Raw genomic sequence first — 20,351 nt, 5'->3', positions numbered from 1 at the left:
ACCTGGTAGGTAAGTTTGCTGATGGTCGAATATGTTTGACGACCTACGGTTACCAATTGTTAAATAAATTGTCACATGATATCGATTTATTCTGCCCAAGTGGTTGGTGTATGCCACCACTGTGATGTTGTTAATTTATAAACGAACATGCAAAATGGTGCACTACAGAATAATATGCTTTACCAATAGAACGTATTCAATATTTCCAACTAGGTTTTACGCCCAGTGTCTATAGCGATGACGACTCCAGATTAGTCCATTTGCCACCATGTTCTGGGTGTGGGTTTTTAGTTTAAAACATTAGCACCTTAGTTTTAATGGAAAGGTTCAAGTTAAGTAGCTGGAAAGGCTGCTACTAACTCCCAATTACTCTAGCCACTGTTGTGTGGTTGGTTGATTGATACCATTACCGCTGTACCATCGAAAGCATCCTGACCACCTGCTTCACGGTATGGTACAGCAGTTGCACCGTAGCGGGCAGGAAGGCACTACAACGGGTGGTGAAAACCGCTCAGTACATCATCGGTGCCCCGCTCCCTGCCATGGATGCCCTCCACCGAAAACGGTGTCTGAGATGGGCCGGGAAGATCATCAAAGACCCCTCCCACCCCAACCATGGACTGTTTGCCCTCCTCCCACTAGGGAGGCGGTACAGGAGCCTCAGGTCTTGTACTAGTAGGACGAGGAAAAGCTTCTACAACAACACTATCACATTGCTGAACTCGGAGTCCCGCCGATAGATTTCTCCAGTCTCTCCGTCCACATTGTTTGCTTATTCTGTATTTATATTTCTATATTGCACTAATACTACGGACTGACGCTAAACTGCATTTTGTTGTACCCGTACTTGTATCTGTGCAATGACAATAAAGTTGAATTGAATTGAATTGAATTAATTGTTACAGGTTGTGTCATATGCTGACTCTCCTTATGGCAATGTTGTAGATGAGTGGGTGGAGTTAATTGAATACCAGATAGTCAATAGTTGTGGATGGTGGCAACGTAGATCTATCTGGATGGTATGACAGGCTCGGCTAAATAAGTATAGTAGCTAAAGCTGGTGATTAGCTATTCCCATGGATATGTAGTCTTTAATATCATAGAGACATGCCATGACGATTTGTTCCTTAATAGTGTCAGGGCTGGTTTGGATATCTGGGAACAGTTTAGCTTATATTAGCCAAAGTCGATAATTTATACGGCCATAGTTACCCCATCCAGGTAAATAGGTATCTCCGAAATGTTATGAATGGGTACTGAATAGTATGCATCTTTTAAGCTGATGTCTACCATAAAGTATCCTAGGAAATCCATGGTTAGTAGTATAATATTCCATAAGTGTGTAACCTGGTGAAATACACGTGGTAAAGTCAATGATGGTGCGACATTCATCATCTTGGTTTGTTGGTACCAAAGGTTCATATAGGCTTCTTTATGACCCCTAGTATTATTTTCCAGTTTGCTAGTCCCTCATGTTCTTTTTAGTGGGAGGGTAGACCCCTTGGGGTGCATGCTGAACTGGTAATATATGGTCCCTAGATAAGGGACGTATCAGATATTAAACTGAAAAAACAGATATTATACTTGATCTTAGCCAAAAGGCCGAGAAGGGATGGGTTCTTAATTCAATTTTTATCCTTGAATACTTTAGTATATGACTACCAAGTGTGATAGTTCTTAATGTTCCCAACCCAGGTGTGATTTCCACCCCCCCTGTAAGTACAAACCCTTCACCTTTTATGTGATGGTAGAAACCATACTCATCTGTCTTCACTGTTGTTTAGTGGTGTGTTCATCGCCTCGGTTTCTGGTTCCTTGTCTGTAGGGATGGTGTTGTTGGGGGGTGGCGCATTGTCCATGGGGGCCGCTCTGGACCCTGGCCTGAAAGGGCTTACTGGGGGTTGGCAAGCGGGCCCCGAGCTTTCACCAGTACTATTAAGTAGACGCCTACTGGTGGACGCATAGAGGCACTGCTGTCTGGTTTTGTGTGGTGCTCATTCCAGTCCCTGCCCTCTTGATGCCGAATATTTTGGATACTTCGTCCAGTTTTTAGGCTTGGTTTGATAACTTAGCCAGATAGCAGGATCTGTGGTTGTGAGGTCGGCGTTCTCACAGTCCTGTGAATTTTTTAGGTTGAGGGCAGGTTTTATAACTTACTGAGAAGTTGCGGAGCATCTGTGAACAGTAGGGTCAGGTGTTTTGCCATACTACCCTGCCCCTCTGGAATGAGCATGCGAAAATGATAGCCGACGTCAGGGGTATCAAATGCAATTTAAGATATTTGGGTTTTAAAAAGCTATGCTCAATGTACCCCCCAATAACGGTGGGCACTTTGAGTAAATGCAATTTAGGGGAGGCGTGATGAAATCCAACGCCTCATGACTACCTGTCTTGGAGAGGTTTTTTGAAAAGAACAGGTAGTAAGCTGGCCGTCAGTTGAGACTGAAAAGCCATCTCGCTAGTGGTGGAGCCACATAGCGGCCACACCCAGCAGCTCTTCCTGATCCTGTACCTCAAGCATACTCCCGATGTTGTTCAGCCAGTGACCCCTCTTCTTGACCAGCCCAGCCCTGGTCGCCATCGCTCCCTCGACAAGGGAGATGGCCAGTGCTGTTAGTGCACTGGAGTGGGAGTGTTATGCTCCCTTGGTGGACTTGCCCCAGCTCCCGAGGCAAGTCTCGCTGGAGTTTTTGGCTCCATGACCTTACTCTGGCTTGGAGGACAGACACTTACTTGTTCTCGTTTGATGTGCCAAGTCTATCTTCCGTGTCTGTCTCCAGCCCGAGGTTTGGTTGCTGGCTTTGCTGCTAGAGGCTGCCTGCCATTTTCAGGCGGCATTTTGCGGTTCTCGGGCGGCGAGTCTCTTTGTCGGGAGTATGCAGGGATTACCGGCCGGTATTTGAATTTCCCTCCAGTCCGCTGCTGTTGGTCAGGCAGCGCTAGTAGACTGGGCATCGGCTCAGTACCCCGACTCTAGACCGCAGCGTGTGCGGTCCCGGTGCCGCCTCTCCCCCCTCCACTGACGGAACGCTCCTTCCTTGGAGTCGAACGGGGGCCGCTTCCCTATGTGCTGCTTTGCTGTCTCCAGTTCCCCTGGAGCAACAAAGAGAAGCAAAGTCACGAGTTAACCTGTAGGTACACAATACACAATACAATTTATTTGTCTATTGGACCCCGTTGAGGTCCAAACGAAATGTAGTTTCTGCAGCCATACATTACAAAACTAAAAAGACCTGAGACACAACACAATTTACACAAACATCCATCATATCGCTGTGATGGAAGGCAAAAAAACTTATCTCTCCACTGCACTCCCCCCCGATGTCAGAGTCAAAGTCAAAGCCCCCGGCTGGCGATGGTGATTTTCCCGCGGCCATTAAAGCCACGCCGGGTGATGCAAGGTCGCGCTCCGCGTCTTGTTGTTGGAGCCCCGGCGTGCGCTCGCAAAGTCCCGCGGCCATTCCAAGCTGTGCGGGGCGGTGATGCAAGGCCCCGCTCCAGGTGCTCTTCAACCCCGCAATTCGGGCGGGAGAAGTCGCTTTTGCGGAAGCCCCGAAAAGCGGTCTCCCACCAGGGACCCGTGGGCTCCCGGTGTTGCCGTCCGCCAGACCCGCAGTTGCAGCCTCCGAATCTCCGGGGGTCGGGTCGCAGCAGCGCTCCACCACAGCTCCACCCGCTCCGGACTCGGCCAGCCCCGTGACGGTGAGGTGAGTAGTCCGCAGCTCTGCAACTGGAGCCCCAGGTCTTTCCTGTTGGAGGCCGCTCCACGTTGCTCAGCCCCCACGACAACGGAGACCCGACACAGAAAAGGTCGGGTCTCCCGTGCAGGGGAAAGATTTTTATAGTTCCCCCCCCCCCCCCCCCCCCCCCCCCCCCCCCCCACACACATACCCCGACAAAAAAAATAATAAAAACTACATAAAAACGAGACAAAAAATAATAAAAAGACAGACGGACTGCAGAGGCCGCTGCTGACGAGAGTCGCGCCGCCCACCGTCCTTACCTAAGTACTTACCTAACGGTCCATTCCTTCAGGCTTGTAGCGGGAGCGCCTGTACTCCCGTTCATCACTATTGCATCTGTGTGAACGCAATGTCGCGCATGCGTGCTGGCGGGTTCTTCACGTAGTCACTCACGTGACTCCGAAGTAAAATTCCACAGATTCACCACAGTGTAAAAAATGATTTTCTCTGAATTTTCTCGACCTGAAACGTCACCCATTCCTTCTCTCCAGAGATGCTGCTTGCCCCGCTGAGTTACTCTAGCATTTTGTGTCTATCTTCTCACTCCACAATGCTGCCAGACCTATTGTCTGTCTGTTTTTGTTTCAGATTTTCAGCATCTGCACTTTCTTGACTTTCCTTTTATGATTTAATCATCTTGCTGCTGAATTGTCCCAATAATGAAAGTTTAATGCCACAATTTCATGTGCTCCCCACATACCCCACATCAAACCAGAACAAATGCTACAGTAACCATTCACTTACCAGTAGAAATTTTGCAATTAGTTCTGCTCCACAATTCGTTATATTATTGAATCTTAAATCGAGACCTGAAGAATCAAAAGTGAAAATTGTGAAAGCATCTGCAGTTCCTTCTTAAACATTGTGAAAGCTTTTTATTTCTGTTCCGACGTCACCAGAATCCTCCTTCTGCCTTGAGAAAGGCAGAAAGAAAATCCTGACCAATCCCACTGCTCATTTCCAATCATTGAATCAAAATAATGCACTGAAAAGCATTTGTTCTGCAGACCAGAGCTGGACTTGCATGATCCCCACTGCCCATATCCCCAAGACAGTGCCAAGCCTGGCAGTGGATAAATCCAGCAGGAGGCTGCATCCAGCCCTGTGGGTGAACTATGTACGGTCCGAGATGAGCAGCAGAGATGGAGATGACTTTCAGAAAGCTGATTCATCAATTATTCCAGGTGAGGATTTCTACCTCATCATAGTTTGACATTAAGCTAAATAAACGATAAGGTGATTGGTTGTGTGATTAATATTCTATAATTAAGAAGGGTTAATATTGTGTGGCACAGTGGCGCAGAGGTAGAGGTACAGCACTTGCAGCGCCAGAGATCTGGGTTCCATCCTCTGTACGGAGTTTGTACCTTCTCCCCGTGATCTCCAAAATCTTTTATTTCCTCCCACACATCAAAGACGTGCAGGTTTGAAGGTTAATTGGCTTGGTATAAGTGTAAATTGTCCCTAGGATAGTGTTAGTGTGCGGGGATCGCTGGTCGGTGCGGACTCAGTGGGATGAAGAGTCTGTTCCCACGTTATCTCTAAACTAAACTAAAGGGTAACTGGGAGCTTAATTCAAAAGTAATTATTTTCTACTTGGATCACCTTTTAGGTACAATGTGGATGTTTTAGAATGTAAAGGTTTTAGAGGGAGCTCAGGCCGTGTAGAGAGGATCCTGAGATGCAGGATGCGGTGTGGATGACCACTTTTGCTGGAAGTGTCACGGGTTGGCTTGTCTGAAGAAGGTAGCTCAATAAGTGTGGGACTCAGAAATGTGAGGCTAAAATTAATAACTGGAAACAACAAATGGCAGCATGTCTTCCACGGAGGAAACACAAAACATCACCCACTCCCTCCACAGAAGCTGCCTGATGTGCTGAGTTCCTCCAGCACTTTGTGTTTTGCTCAAGATTCCAGCATCTGCAGTTCCTAGTATCTCTAGTTGAAAACTCTTTCTATTTCAAAGCCCGCTCTACAATTTGATCTCATCTGAAACTTAAGACTTCATCTGAAACTTGAGACTTCATCTGAAACTTGAGACTTCATCAGAAATACTGCGCATAAGTCTGTTCTCCACACATAATGGGAGGGGCGGGGGGTGTATTTACAATAAAGGGAACGCAGTGAATCTTGAACAAAATGCAAACTGTTGGAAGAACTCAGCAGGTCAGGCAGCATCTGTGGAGGGAAATGAACAGATAATGTTTCAAGCCAGGACCCTTCTTCAGACTGATTGAGTAGAGGGGATAAAGCTGGGAGAGGGGTAAAAACTGACATGTGCTAGATGGATACAGGTGAGGGGAGGGATGGATTGGCAGATAGCTGGAGATCATGACAGACATGGAGACAAAAGGGTGTCAAGATAAGGAGAGAGAGAAGAGTGAAATGTCGATTGAAGGAGGGCTTTGGTGGAAGGGGATGGATTCGGAGAAAAGGGTGGGTTCAGAATAGGAATGGGTGGGAGATGAGTGGAAGGAGGAGGGAAATGGGAACTGGATGACAGATCAGGAAGGGAAAGGTGTAGACAGGTGGGAGTGTGAATTGCGAGAGACAGATGCAGTGAAGGTTGACCATATTGGCTCCGTGAACGCAGGTTATTCACGTGGAGAGATTAAGTAGGTAAGGCCCATGCATTCATGAGTTTAGAAGAATAAGCAATGACATAATATAAGCACATACAATTCTCATGGGGTTTGACACAGTGGATGTGAGATTTCTGGGACCTATGATGCCAACCTCAAAATAAGAAAGTTACTATCTATGGGGATGAGAAATCATTTTTTCACCCAGAAGGTAGTGTACCTTTGACACAATATTGAGTACAACTATTTCCATTTACATCCACATTTCCAGATGTGATTAGGGTTTTTGATCAGAAACATTAACCGTTTCTCCTTCCACAGATGCTGTCTGGCAGTAAATATTTCCAGTATTTTCTGTTTTTATTTCAGTTTTTGCACATCTGTATTTTTTTGATATTTACTTTTTGAAGAGTTGTGTTCTGGTCCCTGAAGATGGAAGTATGAAGCATTTGTTTACTTTTTCTTTCATTTCTTTGTTCTCCCTTAAGCACTGAAGCCACTTCACAAAAGGAAATAAATTGAAACTTAATCTCAGAGCACGGACCTGTGATGTGGATGTTACGCCTCAGGAGGCGGACCAGAACGGCAGCATCATCATCTGTCAGTCTCTGCACTGGATACAGTGTCGAGTTTCCATTAAGTATCAGTGTGAACTCGTCATAAAATGACCTAGATGACAGGTGCATAAATCAAGTCAAGGAATGATAATCTGACCAAAACTCATCAGTCATAGTCAGAGAATGATAGAGTGATACAGTGTGGAAACAGGCCCTTCTTCCCAACGTTCCCACATCAGCCAACAATGTCCCAGCTACACTAGTCCCACCTGCCTGTGCTTGGTCCATATCCCTCCAAACCTGTCCTCCTATCCATGTACCTGATAGTCCCAGCCTCAACTACCTCCTCTGGCAGCTTGTTCCATACACCCACCACCCTTTGTGTGAAGAAAGTCAGGGCAATAACAAGCCAATCTGCCTCATGTTGGATGTAGGTCGGGCTGAAGGGCCTGTTTCTATGCATTAGAGGTCTATGTCTGCTCTGCGACAGGAAAGGAAGGCTGGAGATGGGAACTTAGTTTGCAGGAATAGACTACAAGATGAAATCACCAATGTAGATGCAGAGACCGACTGAGGCCCATGTAACCCTCCACTGGTAAAAATACTCTCTCTCCCATATCTGCCCCTTATATTATAAACTTCCATATTATCAACCCTCAGCCTCCACTGACAATAAACCCAGCCTTGTTCGAAGCAACACCGCGGTGAATCTCTTCTGTACACTCTCTATTACTCTATGTACACTCACTCACATCCTTCCTGTACTGAGATGGCCTGAGATGGAAACAATGCTCCAAATGCAGTCTTGCCAATGTTTAGTTCAGCTGCAACAGGACAATTCAAGTGTTGTACTCAATCGCTCAGCCTATGAAGGTAAGCATGTCAAATGCCCTTTTCACTACTGCATTCAACTTGTTGCCACTTTCCGGGAGCTGTAGACGTGCACTCCAACATCTCTCTGTACATCAACACTTTCCTGTTGAAAGGTGCCTGCTATATGCTCGACATGTCTACCAGGATTTGATCTCCTTTTGAACCTTCTCCCCATCAAATCCATCAGTATGACCCTTTACTCCCTCTCAATTCCATACCTCTTCAGCCCATTCTTAAATGCTGTCCTCCTAATTCAGCATTCCCTCTGCTGGCAAGTTCCACTTTCTCACCACTCTTAGCTTAAAGAAATGTACCCTGAATTCTCCATTAGACTTCTTGTTGTTGCTATTGGTGCACATCAGGTTCTATACTGCAGCTTCAACACAGAGTGGTCGGTATCTGGAACCATGGGTGGTGGTGTAGGTAGATATGAAAGTGGTATTTAATAGGCTTTTGGATAGGTAGATACACACAAAAAGCTGGAGTAACTCAGCGGGACAGGCAGCATCTCTGGAGAGAAGGAATGGGTGACATTTCGGGTCGAGACCCTCTTCAGAATGGTAGGGGATAAGGGAAACACGAGATATAGAAGGTGATGTGGAGAGATAAAGAACAATGAATGAAAGATATGCAAAAGGGTAAAGGCCCTGTCCCACGATGCGAGTTTACCCAAGAGCTCTCCCGAGTTTAAAAAAAGAAGAAACTCGTGGTAAGTACGTAGAATGTACGTAGCGGGTACGTGGGAGCTCATGGATGTCTCATAGTGGCTCGTAGTGCTAACGGCAGGTACTCGGGAAATGCGGTAACTCGTGAAGTTTTTTCAACACTGTGAAAAATGTCCAAGAGTAAAAAAATACTCGTGATGAAGTACCACGAGTTTGATTTTTTTTTTAACTCGGGAGGGTATTGATATGGATGGAGAACTGAAAGATCACAGCAACAGCAGCAGCAGCCAGACCAGCGAGTGAGTGGATTGGCTGAAGGAAGGCTTTCTCCAAGGTGAGTAAAATTCGCATCATTTTCCAATGTTCAATAGATTCAGGATCAGTTCCTGTGGATTGGAGGATAGCTAATGTTATCCCACTTTTCAAGAAAGGAGCGAGAGAGAAAACGGGAAATTACAGGCCAGTTAGCCCGACTTCGGTGGTGGGAAAGATGCTGGAGACAATTATTAAAGGGCCACAATCTTAGAATAAAGGGGAGGCCATTTAAGACTGAGGTGAGAAAAAACGTTTTCATCCAGAGAGTTGTGAATTTGTGGAATTCCCTGCATAGAAGGCAGTGGAGGCCAAATCACTGGTTGGATTTAAGAGAGAGTTAGATAGAGCTCTAGTGGCTAGTGGAATCAAGGGATATGGGGAGAAGGCAGACAGGGGTTATTGATTGGGGACGATTAGTCATGATCACGATGAGTGGCGGTGCTGGCTTGAAGGACCAAATGGCCTCCTCCTGCACCTATAAAATAAAACATGAAAGAAAGCTTGCGGAAAAAATAAAATCTGACTAAACGTTTCTTCAGGTATGTAAAAAGGAAAAGATTAGTGAAGACTAATCTTCAGTGAAGTAGGTCCCTTACAGTCAGAGACAGATGAATTTATAATGGGAAAGAAGGAAATGGCAGAACAGTTAAACGATACTTTGGTTCTGTCTTCACTAAGGAAGACACAAACAATCTCCCGGAAATACTAGGGGACCGAGGATCTAGTGGGAGGGAGGATCTGATGGGAATCCACATTAGTCCGAAAATGATGTGAGGTAAACTGTTGGGACTGAAGGCAGATAAATCCCCAGGGCCAGATGGTCTACATCCCAGAGTACTCAAGGATGTGGCCCTAAAAATTGTGGATGCATTTTCCATTGCTCTCTCGACTCTTGCAGTCCTGCCGACTGGAGCGTAGCCAATGTAACTCCACTTTTTAAGAAAGGAGGGAGAGAGAAAACGGGGAATTATAGACCAGTTAGCCTAACATTGGTAGTGTGGAAGATAGCAGCGCATTTGGAAAGCAATGACAGGATCGGTCAAAGTCAGCATGGATTTATGAAGGGGAAATCATGCTCGACAAATCTTTTTGAATTTTTTGGGGATGTAACAAGTAGAATGGATAAGTGAGAGCCAATGGATGTGGTGTATCTGGGCTTTGACAAGGTCCAGCACAAGAGATTAATGTGCAAAGTTAGAGCACATGGTTGGCAGACAGGAAGCAAAGAGTGGGAATTAACGGGTCCTTTTCAGAATGGCAGGCAGTGACTAGTGGGGTGCCGCAAGGCTCGGTGCTGGAACCCCAGTTGTTTACAATATATATTTACGATTTAGACGAGGGAACTAAATGTAACATCTCTAAGTTTGCGGATGACACAAAGCTGGGTGGCAGTGTGAGCTGTGATGAGGATGTTATGAGGCTGCAGGGTGACTTGGATAGGTTGAGTGAGTAGGCAGAAGCATGGCAGATGTAACATAATGTGGATAAATGTGAGGTTATCCACTTTGGTGGCAAGAACAGGAAGGCAGATTATTAACTGAATGGTGTCAGATTAGGAGGAGGGGAGGTGAAACGAGCCCTGGGTGTGCGTGTACATCAGTCACTGAAAGTAAGCATGCAGGCACAGCAGGCAGTGAAGAAAGCCAAGAGGATTTGAGTTTGGGAGCAAGGTCATACTGCAGTTGTACAGGGCTCTGGTGAGACCGCACCTGGAATATTGTGTGCAATTTTGGTCTCCTAATTTGAGGAAGGACATTATTGTTATTGAGGGAGTGCAGCATAGGGTCACCAGGTTAATTCCCGGGATGGCGGGACTGACGTATGATGAACGAATGGGTCGACTGGGCTTGTATTCCCTGGAATTTAGAAGGATGAGAAGAAATCTCATAGAAACATATAAAATTATTAGAGGATGGGACAGGGTAGATGCAGGAAAAATGTTCCTGATGTGGGGGGAGTCCAGAAACAGGGGTCACAGTTTAAGAATAAGGGGTAGGCCATTTAGGACTGAGATGAGGAAACACTTTTCCACTCAGAGTTGTGAATCTGTGGAATTCCTGTCACAGAAGGCAGTGGAGGCCAATCCACTGGATGTTTCCAGAGAGAGATAGATTTAGCTCTTGGAATCAAGAGATATGGGGAAAATGCAGGAGCGGGGTACTGATTTTAGATGATCAGCCATGATCATACTGAATGGTCGGTGCTGTCTTGAAGTGCTGAATGGCCTACTCCTGCACCTATTTTCCTATATTTTTTTCTATGTTTCTATGAAACAGGCCATAGTTTGCTGTTTGTAGCGTGAAAATAAGAAGCGAGTGTGACCTGGGTGGAGGAGGGATAGAGAGAGAGAGAGAGAGAGAGAGAGAGAGGAGGATTTTCAGAGCTATCAGAAGTGAGGGAAATCAATATTTATGCCACTGGGCTGGTAAGCTGCCCAAAGTAATATGCGATTCTGTTCCTCCAGTTCGTGTTTGGCCTCACTCTCTACAGGTACATGGATATGTAGGAAATGGAGGGATATAGATTATGTATAGGCAGAGGAGGCCAGTCTAATTTGCCATCAGGTTCAGCACAGATATTGTGGGCGGAAGGGTCTGTTCCTGCGCTGTATGTCCCGACCTAAAACGTCATCCGAGACGGTGCCCGGGGTGTACTGAGGGGGAGGCTCCAGGTTCATAGTTCATAGTGATAGGAGCAGAATGTGGCCATCAAGTCTAGTCCGCCATTCAATCATGGCTGATCTATCTCTCCCTCCTAACACCATTCTCCTACCTTCACCCCATAACCCCTGACACCTGGATATGTTCTAGAAGAAGCACTGCAATACAGAAACTAACATTTCTAAAGTAATTCATTGGATATTCAATGGAGCTGCATGGTGGGGTGATTGCCAAAAATCTTACTGGCGCATGTTCAGCCATTTCTTCTAACTAATGTTCAGTCCTCAAGCAACTCCATCAATAATAACTTGCCCACTCACTTGTTTGTACACAATGCAAACTGACTGCCATATTTCCTTTCATAACAGTAGTAACTGCATTACATAGTACTTCATTGATGTAAAGTGGTTAGGAATGTTTTTGAGGCAGAGGGACAGGACTCGGTTACTGAAGGAGGGGATGCGGTTACTGAAGAACCTGGGTTACTGAGGGAGATGCTCTGAGTTATTGAGGGAGGGGCCCGGGTTGTACTGAGGGAGGGGCCCAGGTGAAGGAGGGGCCATGGTTACTGAAGGAGGGGCTCTGGGTTATTGAGGGTGGGGCCAGGGTTACTGAGGGAGGGGCTCTGGGTTACTGAGGGAGGGGCCCAGGTGAAGGAGGGGCCAGGGTTACTGAAGGGGCTCTGGGTTATTGAGGGAGGGGCCTGGGTTGTACTGAGGGAGGGGCCTAGGTGAAGGTGGGACCAGGGTTACTGAAGGAGGGGCTCTGGGTTATTGAGGGAGGGGCCCAGGTTATTCAGGGAGGGACCCGGATTACTGAGGGAGGGGCCTGGATTACTGCTCGAAGGGGAGGGGCCTAGGTTATTGAGGGGGGGGGCAGGGTTACTGAGGGAGGGGCTCTAGGTTATTGAGGAGGGGCCAGGAGGATTACTGAGGGAGGGGCCCAGGTTATTGAGGGAGGGGCCAGGGTTACTGAGGGAGGGGCTCTAGGTTATTGAGGGAGGGGCCCAGATTACTGAGGGAGGGGCCAGGGTTACTGAGGGAGGGGCTCTAGGTTATTGATGGAGGGGCCTGGATTACTGAGGGAGGGGCCCGGGTTACTGAGGGAGGGGCCCAGGGAATATTTCCAAGTGGTGGGTGAACTGACCGTGAGGACCTTGCTGCCCGGTCTACCATGGACTCGATGAATGGGTTGACAGCCTGATCCAGCTCGTTGCACGCGTCCACGTAGGAAGCTTTCAGTCCACTGGGAGTGCTCATCCTGGACTGAAACACAGCACACAACACACAATGAGTGATGGCAGAACACTGCTGTGCCCACACAATCTCCCCGGATCACCCACTCCACATTCATCAATCTCTGACCCACCTCAAACCCTTCCTGTAATGCTCAGCTGCACCTTTCCCCAGCTTTCTCTTCCCTCGTTTCTTCCCAATCCCTTGACTGTAAATATTGTCTTGCCCTTCCTTCTTTCCCTAATCCCATCACACCCCTCGCAAGGCACTACCTCTCTCACCACCTCCCTCAATGTTCCTCTTCTATCACTCTCCCTTTCTCAATCCCTCCGGATATTCCCTCCCCCCCCCCCCCCCCCCCCCCCAAGGCACCCCCCCCCCCCCCCCCATTCCGCTTCCATCCCCTTCTACCCAAAACCCCTCCTCTCACTGACACACCCCCTCATTGACACAATGTGTTGTGGTCCATATATAATTTAATAAAGCCTTTGGCCCAGTCCCACATGAGAAATTGGCCAAACCAAAGGGATCTAGGACAAGGATCAAGCTTGGGTTTGTAATGAAGGGCAGCTTCTAGCACTGGAAACCCACCATCAATGGCACACCACAAAGACCCATAGTGTCTGTTATATATTTTGACAATTTGCATATGGATGTCAGAATCAGTGTACAAATGACACAAAAGCTGGTGGTGCTGATAGTGATGGGGTTAGGCGGGCTACAGGAAGATATTGATCACTTGGTAAATGGCTAGAGTAGATATAATGTGTTCAAGAAGGAACTGCAGATGTTGGAAGATCGAAGGTACACAAAAATGCTGGAGAAACTCAGAGAGAGAGTAGATATAATGTATTGCTGATTAGTGCTGTGTGGGGTCAAACAAGGGTAGGACTCACACAGTGATTGGGAGAAACAACATGTTAAGAAAGAAAGGAACCTCGGTGTACTAGACTACAGAATCCCAAAGAGAAAAGGAAGGGATGAAGAAGGAATACAAGATGCTCCTCAGGATGTTGCCTTCCAGGGGAGACAGGAGAGGCTGGGTTTGTTATGACTGGAGCAAAGAAAGCTGATGGGGGAACCAGAGAGAGATGGTGAGAATGAAGTGGGAGAGTTAGTAAATTAGCAGAAAGATCCAAAACTATAGGGCATAGGTTTAAGGAGAGAGGGGTAAGAAGTTTAAAGGGAATCCGTGAAGGTGTTTGGAATGTAGGAGACAGACTCGCTGTTGAGAAATATCTAGTCTAGCATTTGAATCGAAGGGTTGAGATCAGTGACGGAAAATGGGAATAGTGTAGACAGGTTCTGCCGGATGATGGGCGGAAAGGCCTTTCTGTCAGTGTCTCTGTCGATCCATGCCTCCACTTCTCGCCACCCTCCTCTCCCCCTTCCCTCCTCCAACCACTCGCCCCTCTGCTTCCCCGCCACCTCTTCTTTCGTCTCCATGCCCGCAGTCTGTGGCCACACGGGCGGGCGACGCTCCTCCAGCACTCGGTGTCTTTCTGTCAAGCGGCTCTGTGTTTATCGCGTCTCCGTGGCGACCGGAGCATCGCGCCCTCCCGTGGGGAAAGGCACAGTGGCAGCGATGGGGGAGAGAGGGAGAGAGACGAGGAGACTAGGTAGAGAGAGGGTGAGGGTGGGTGAGAGTTGGAGAAGGGAGAGGGGGTGGGCTGACAAGAGGAATGGGAGAAGAGGATGATGAATGTTACAGAATGCAAGGCGAGGAGGCTTGAGAAGGGGTGGGGTAAGCAGGGGTTTGAGAGGAGAGGGTATGGATATTGGATGTTTTAGAAACAGAAAATAGGTGCAGGAGTAGGCCATTCGGCCCTTCGAGCCAGCACCGTCATTCAATATGATCATGACTGATCATCCAAAATCTGTATGCCATTCTGACTTTTCCCCCATATCCCTTGATTAGGTATGTTACAAAACCTACCTGAAACGCAATTGGGAATCTGCCCACAGCCAGGTCCGCGATTTTGGCGCTGTTTGGAGGGGGCGGGTTTAAAACGCGATTTTTACTAGGCTGTACTAATCGCAGATGTTCAGCCTAGTAAATCATTAACGAAAAATCGCTGCAAGACCCGGTCGCAAAAGGTATTATTAGTTTTATATAGCAATGTTACAAAATTTTGAGATTTAAAAATTCAAGTCTGCAATTTATCCCATCAGATAAAGCATAACAATAAGTTTAATTTGACACCAAATTCACTTTCATATCTCAAGTATTAAAAAAGTTATGGCCATTTTCATACTCGGAAATTAGCATCTTGTTCCCTATTGATTTTCAATGGACATTACAAAAAAGCTGTGATCTTGGATAGTCAAAAGCCCATTTCTTAAGGAAAGATTAACATTTTTAAATACCCTAAGTGTCCAAAGATTATTCACAAATAATTCACAATATAACATGATTTTTATATCTAATTTACATTAATTTATAGGCCAAATGGAAGGAATTTAGTGTTCAATTGCTGTAAATAAATGCCCATTTAAATCGGCTTTCTAGTGGGTTCATGTGAAAGCGCTGGTTTAGAACGTTCGCATCGCGCTGGATTAGTGCCCTCAAATGCCGAGAAAAATACTGCGGGATATAAAAAGCCCAAAATGAACTACTCGTTATAGATAATTTGATATATAGGGTTATATATATGCCCCATTTAATGTAAAAATAAGGTACATACCTTTAATTGTTTGCTTTATAAAACCCTGGGGCTGCGAGAGGTTGCGGAATGAGACAGTAATTTTAAAATTATTATAACTATATATATTTTATAGGCCTCGATAATATAGTTATAATAGTTTAAAATTACTCCTTTAGCCCTAAGAGCTAAATTTAACTCTCTTGAAAACATCAAGTGAATTGGCCTCCACTGCCTTCTGTGGCAGAGAATTCCACAGATTCACAACTCTCTGGGTGAAAACGTTTTTCCTCATCTCAGTCCTAATTGGCCTACCCCTTATACTTAAACTGTGATACCTGGCACCGGACTCCCCCAAAATCAGGAACATTTTTCCTGTATCTAACGGGGCAAAATGGAAATAACCACGTTTCTGGAAACACTGAGGAAATGTATGAACAGGTCAATGACCCAACATCGGAAGATATGAAGGGTCTTCCCGCTGAACCATTCACTGTTTCGCTTTCCACAGATACTCCCAGGCTGCTCAGTACCTACGTCTATTTTGTTTGTCTCGAACTGGATGGACCTATTAATATTGGATATTGCACTTTAACACGACCGGATTGTCAGTGTGGGAGCAGTTTAAACTAATTTGAATTAAGGAACCAGGATACAACAGCATAGAGGATGAATATGCTGGTAGTTTAGCGTTGGATGCAAGCAAGCTGAGGGAGACAATGAGGAACACCTAAATAGATAGAAATGCACAGATGTATGTGTTCAAAACAGTTAGGTCAGAAGACAAGCTAGGCAACCTCTACAATATTATGGGGTCAGAGGAATATGGGCCCAAGGCAAGCAAACAGGACCATCCCAGAATGCCAATTAGGTCAGCATGCGTAAGGTAGACCGAAGGGCCTGTTTCCGTGCTGTACATCTCTAATCTTTAATTAAGGTAGATTTTATGCTGCTAGAAAATTGAATGACAGGTTGTAGAATAAATTATCACAGCAAGGAGAAGGTATCCACAAGTTTACACGGCATCTGGGAATCCTGGGATCAGGCCAAGCTGGTTGGCTAATAGACTGCAGATGCTGGGATCTTGAGCAAAAATCAAAGTGCACGAGGAATTCATTAAGTCAGGTCAGGCAGCATCTGCAGAGGGAGATGGGGAGACAATGTTTCAGGTCAGGAGTCTTCCTCAGATTCTGTCTGAAGGGCCCCACCCTAAAATGTTGTCTGTTCATTTCCCTCTACAGATTCGACCTGACCTGTTGAGTTCCTCCAGAAGTGGAGGAACACAAAATTGGCATTTGATTGTAAATCTGTGACCAGTGGTGCAATTTATGAAATATATTGAACGTAGAATATACGAGTAATATCTTGCAGATGACATGACAGTTAATGGTGTCGATACTGAGGAAGGTTGTCTAAGACTTGGGGCAGCTTATAGATCAAATTAAAAAATTGTGCAGAGCGTTGACAGATGGAATTCAATTGTAAAAAGTGTGAGGTGATTCATTTTGTGAAGACAAATAACAGTGAGACCATATACAGTAAAAGAATGGTAATGAACAGAGGGAATGTGGTTCAAATCCATAGCTCCCCTCAAGTGGCAGCAAAGAGAGAAATGATGGTAAAAACAGTGCAAGCAACACTTGCCTTCATAGTGGGGTGTATAATATAAAAGCTGGAACACCATTTTGCAACTTTACAAAGCACTAATTAGGCCCCACTGAGTATTATGTGTAGCTCCCATCACGTTTTAGAAAGGATCGTTTCAATGGAGATCATTTAGAGATTCACCAGGATGTCGGCATTTTCCTCCAGATACTTCCTGCCCACCGAGTTCCTCCTTCATTTTGTTTTATACTGCTGAAGTAATGTTTTATTTAAAACATTTCAAGAACCTGGGTCCCAGAGGATAAATTATGTTTGCTGAATTCACCACCAGAATAATTCCTATAATCTGACCCCACATCAGTCAATTCCACCATAACACCAAGAAAACCACCCAGCAATCCCCACAATCAACTCCCTGTATCACTTTTGTCCAAATCAGTAGGGTGTTTCACCTTTTACCAAATAGCACTGGCCTTGAGTACTCCATATAACAATTACAGCACGGAAACAGGCCATCTCGGCCCTACAAGTCCATGCCGAACAGATTCGACCTGACCTGTTGAGTTCCTCCAGAATTACTCCTAAATCTGTAGGGAGCTGCTCTGACCAGGTCCGTGCAGTTGCCCCCCACGGTAAGGCAGATCGAAATTCATAGACTTGTCGTCCGTGACACTGCCTGGCATGGCGGCCCATGACCAACATTTTTTACTTCATCCCGTGCTACAAAATTCTCGATACCCTGTGGAAAAATAGCGAATTCCATATTTCCTACCACAAAAAGACCAGCTGAACCCCACTGCTAACAGCAGCCTGCCACAGTGTATATACTGGCCCCTTTTCTCCTCTACTATATTCTGCAATGTTGACACTGGAAGCCACCGGAGGCATTCACCTGACCCCACCTGGATACTGGTTCCACGTCAGCTTCTCCAGTCCAATCAGGTGCAGCCGTAGAATTCACGTTCCACCTGAGCAACAATGTTGAAGTACCTGGGCTGGGGGCTAGGTTGGGCCATTTGGGCTGAAGAGCTTGTTTAACTCTGATTGACATCTCTACATCATCTCACCAGTTCTAACAAGGCTGAATCTGTTAATCAGCTGGAATGTACATGAGTTCTCCAGTGTAACATTGGCCCTTGTATACTGTAGTGCAGAACGTCCTCCCTGTCCCACCGTCGTGAAACCACTACACATAATCACAGCACGCACAGGGAGACGGGCACAGGGTCAGCATACAGTGCCCTCCATAATGTTTGGGATAAAGACCCATCATTTATTTATTTGCCTCTGAACTCCACAATTTGAGATTCGGAATAGAAAAAAAATCACATGTGCTTCAAGTGCATATTGTCAGATTTTATTAAAGGGTATTTTAATACATTTTGGTTTCACCATGTAGAAATTACAGCTGTGTTTATACATAGTTCCCCCATTTCAAGGCACAATAATGTTTGGGACACATGGCTTCACGGGTGTTTGTAATTGCTCAGGTGTGTTTAATTGGGTCCTTAATTCAGATAGAAGAGAGTTCTCAGAACCTAGTCTTCCTCCAGTCTTTCCATCACCTTTGGAAACTTTTATTGCTGTTTATCAACATGAGGACCAAAGTTGTGCCAATGAAAGTCAAATAAGCCATTATGAGACTGAGAAACAAGAATAAAACTGTTAGAGACATCAGCCAAACAGACTTACCAAAATCAACTTTTTGGAACATCATTAACGCAAAGGGACTGTTAGGCCAAGGAAGACCTCCACAGCTGATGACAGAAGAATTCTCTTTATAATAAAGAAAAATCCTCAAACACCTGTCTGACAGATCAGAAACACTCTTCAGGAGTCAGGTGTGGATTTGTCAATGACCACTGTCCACAGAAGACTTCATGAACAGAAATACAGAGGCTACACTGCAAGATGCAAACCGCTGGTTAGCCGCAAAAATAGGATGGCCAGGTTACAGTTTGCCAAGTGCTTAAAAGAGCAACCACAGTTCTGGTAAAAGGTCTTGTGAACAGATGAGACGAAGATTAACTTATATCAGAGTGATGGCAAGAGCAAAGTATGGAGTAGAGAAGGAACTGCCCAAGATCCAAAGCAGACCACCTCATCTGTGAAACACGGTGGTGGGGGTGTTATGGCCTGGGCATGTATGGCTGCTGAAGGTACTGGCTCACTTATCTTCATGGATGATACAACTGCTGATGGTAGTAGCATAATGAATTCTGAAGTGTATAGACACATCCTATCTGGTCAAGTTCAAACAAATGCCTCAAAACTCATTGGCCAGCGGTTCATTCTACAGCAAGACAATAATCCCAAACATACTTCTAAAGCATCAAAGGAGTGTTTCAAAGCTAAGAAACGGTAAATTCTTGAATGGCCAAGTCAATCACCCAATCTGAAACAATTGAACATGCCTTTTATATACCGAAGAGAAAACTGAAGGGGACTAGCCGCCAAATCAAGCTGAAGATGGTGGCAATACAGGCCTGGCAGAGCATCACCAGAGAAGACGCCCAGTAACTGAAATCGCAGACTTCAAGCAGTCATTGCTTGCAAAGGATATGCAACAAAATACTAAACATGACTACTTTCATTTACATGACATTGCTGTGTCCCAAACATTATGGTGTCCTGAAATGGGGCGACTATGTATAAACACTGCTGTAATTTCTACATGGTGAAACCAAAATATATAAAAATGGCCTTTATTAACATCTAACAATGTGCACTTTAACCACATGTGATTTTTTTCTATTGCAAATCTCAAATTTTGGAGTACAGAGGCAAATAAATAAATGATGGGTCTTTGTCCCAAACATTATGGAGGGCACTGTAGCTATTAGTGTTGGCCCACTTACCGCAATTCCAACATCATCATGATATGGAAACGCTTGTCTTCATTGCAAAGTAAGCATGCAGGTACAGCAGGCAGTGAAGAAAGCTAGCCTTTATAACAAGAGGAATCGAATATAGGAGCAAATAGGTCCTTCTGCAGTTGTACAGAGCCCTAGTGAGACCACACCTGGAGTATTGTGTGCAGTTTTGGTCCCCTAATTTGAAGAAGGACATTCTTGCTATTGAGGGAGTGCAGCGTAGGTTTACAAGGTTAATTCCTGGGATGGCAGGACTGTCATATGCTGAGAGAATGGAGCATCTGGGCTTATACACTCTGGAGTTTAGAAGAATGAGAGGGGATCTCATTGAAACATATAAGATTGTTAAGGGCTTGGACACACTAGAGGCAGGAAACATGTTCCTGATGTTGGGGAGTCCAGAACCAGGGGCCACAGTTTTAAGAATAAGGAGTAAGCCATTTAGAACCGAGACGAGGAAACACTTTTTCTCACTGAGAGTGGTGAGTCTGTGGAATTCTCTGCCTCAGAGGGTGGAGGAGGCAGGTTCTCTGGATGCTTTCAAGAGAGAGCTAGATAGGGCTCTTAAAAATAGCGGAGTCAGGGGATATGGGGAGAAGA

At 45.7% G+C, this 20,351-nt stretch overlaps 1 protein-coding gene and 1 pseudogene across 1 annotated transcript in view; both read right to left on the bottom strand.

Annotated features, from left to right (window-relative positions):
- The window catches only part of lrrc34 (leucine rich repeat containing 34), a 49,261-nt gene extending 35,181 nt beyond the window's left edge, over positions 1 to 14,080 (bottom strand). The window contains exons 1-4 of the mRNA XM_055645350.1: positions 14,060 to 14,080; positions 12,543 to 12,661; positions 6,871 to 6,995; positions 4,488 to 4,552 (exon numbers count right to left, since the gene is read on the bottom strand). Coding sequence (XP_055501325.1) covers positions 4,488 to 4,552; positions 6,871 to 6,995; positions 12,543 to 12,661; positions 14,060 to 14,077 — 327 coding nt within the window. The 5' untranslated portion in view covers positions 14,078 to 14,080. The remainder of the gene's footprint in view (positions 1 to 4,487; positions 4,553 to 6,870; positions 6,996 to 12,542; positions 12,662 to 14,059) is intronic.
- Positions 1,502 to 1,614, bottom strand: LOC129703815 (U2 spliceosomal RNA; annotated as a pseudogene).
- Positions 14,081 to 20,351: the final 6,271 nt, after the last annotated feature.

Source organism: Leucoraja erinacea, chromosome 14 (assembly GCF_028641065.1).
Source record: "Leucoraja erinacea ecotype New England chromosome 14, Leri_hhj_1, whole genome shotgun sequence".
Classification (NCBI taxonomy): domain Eukaryota; kingdom Metazoa; phylum Chordata; class Chondrichthyes; order Rajiformes; family Rajidae; genus Leucoraja; species Leucoraja erinaceus.
The sequence above is the reverse complement of the archived record's forward strand: the minus strand, read 5'-3'. Positions and strand labels throughout refer to the sequence as shown.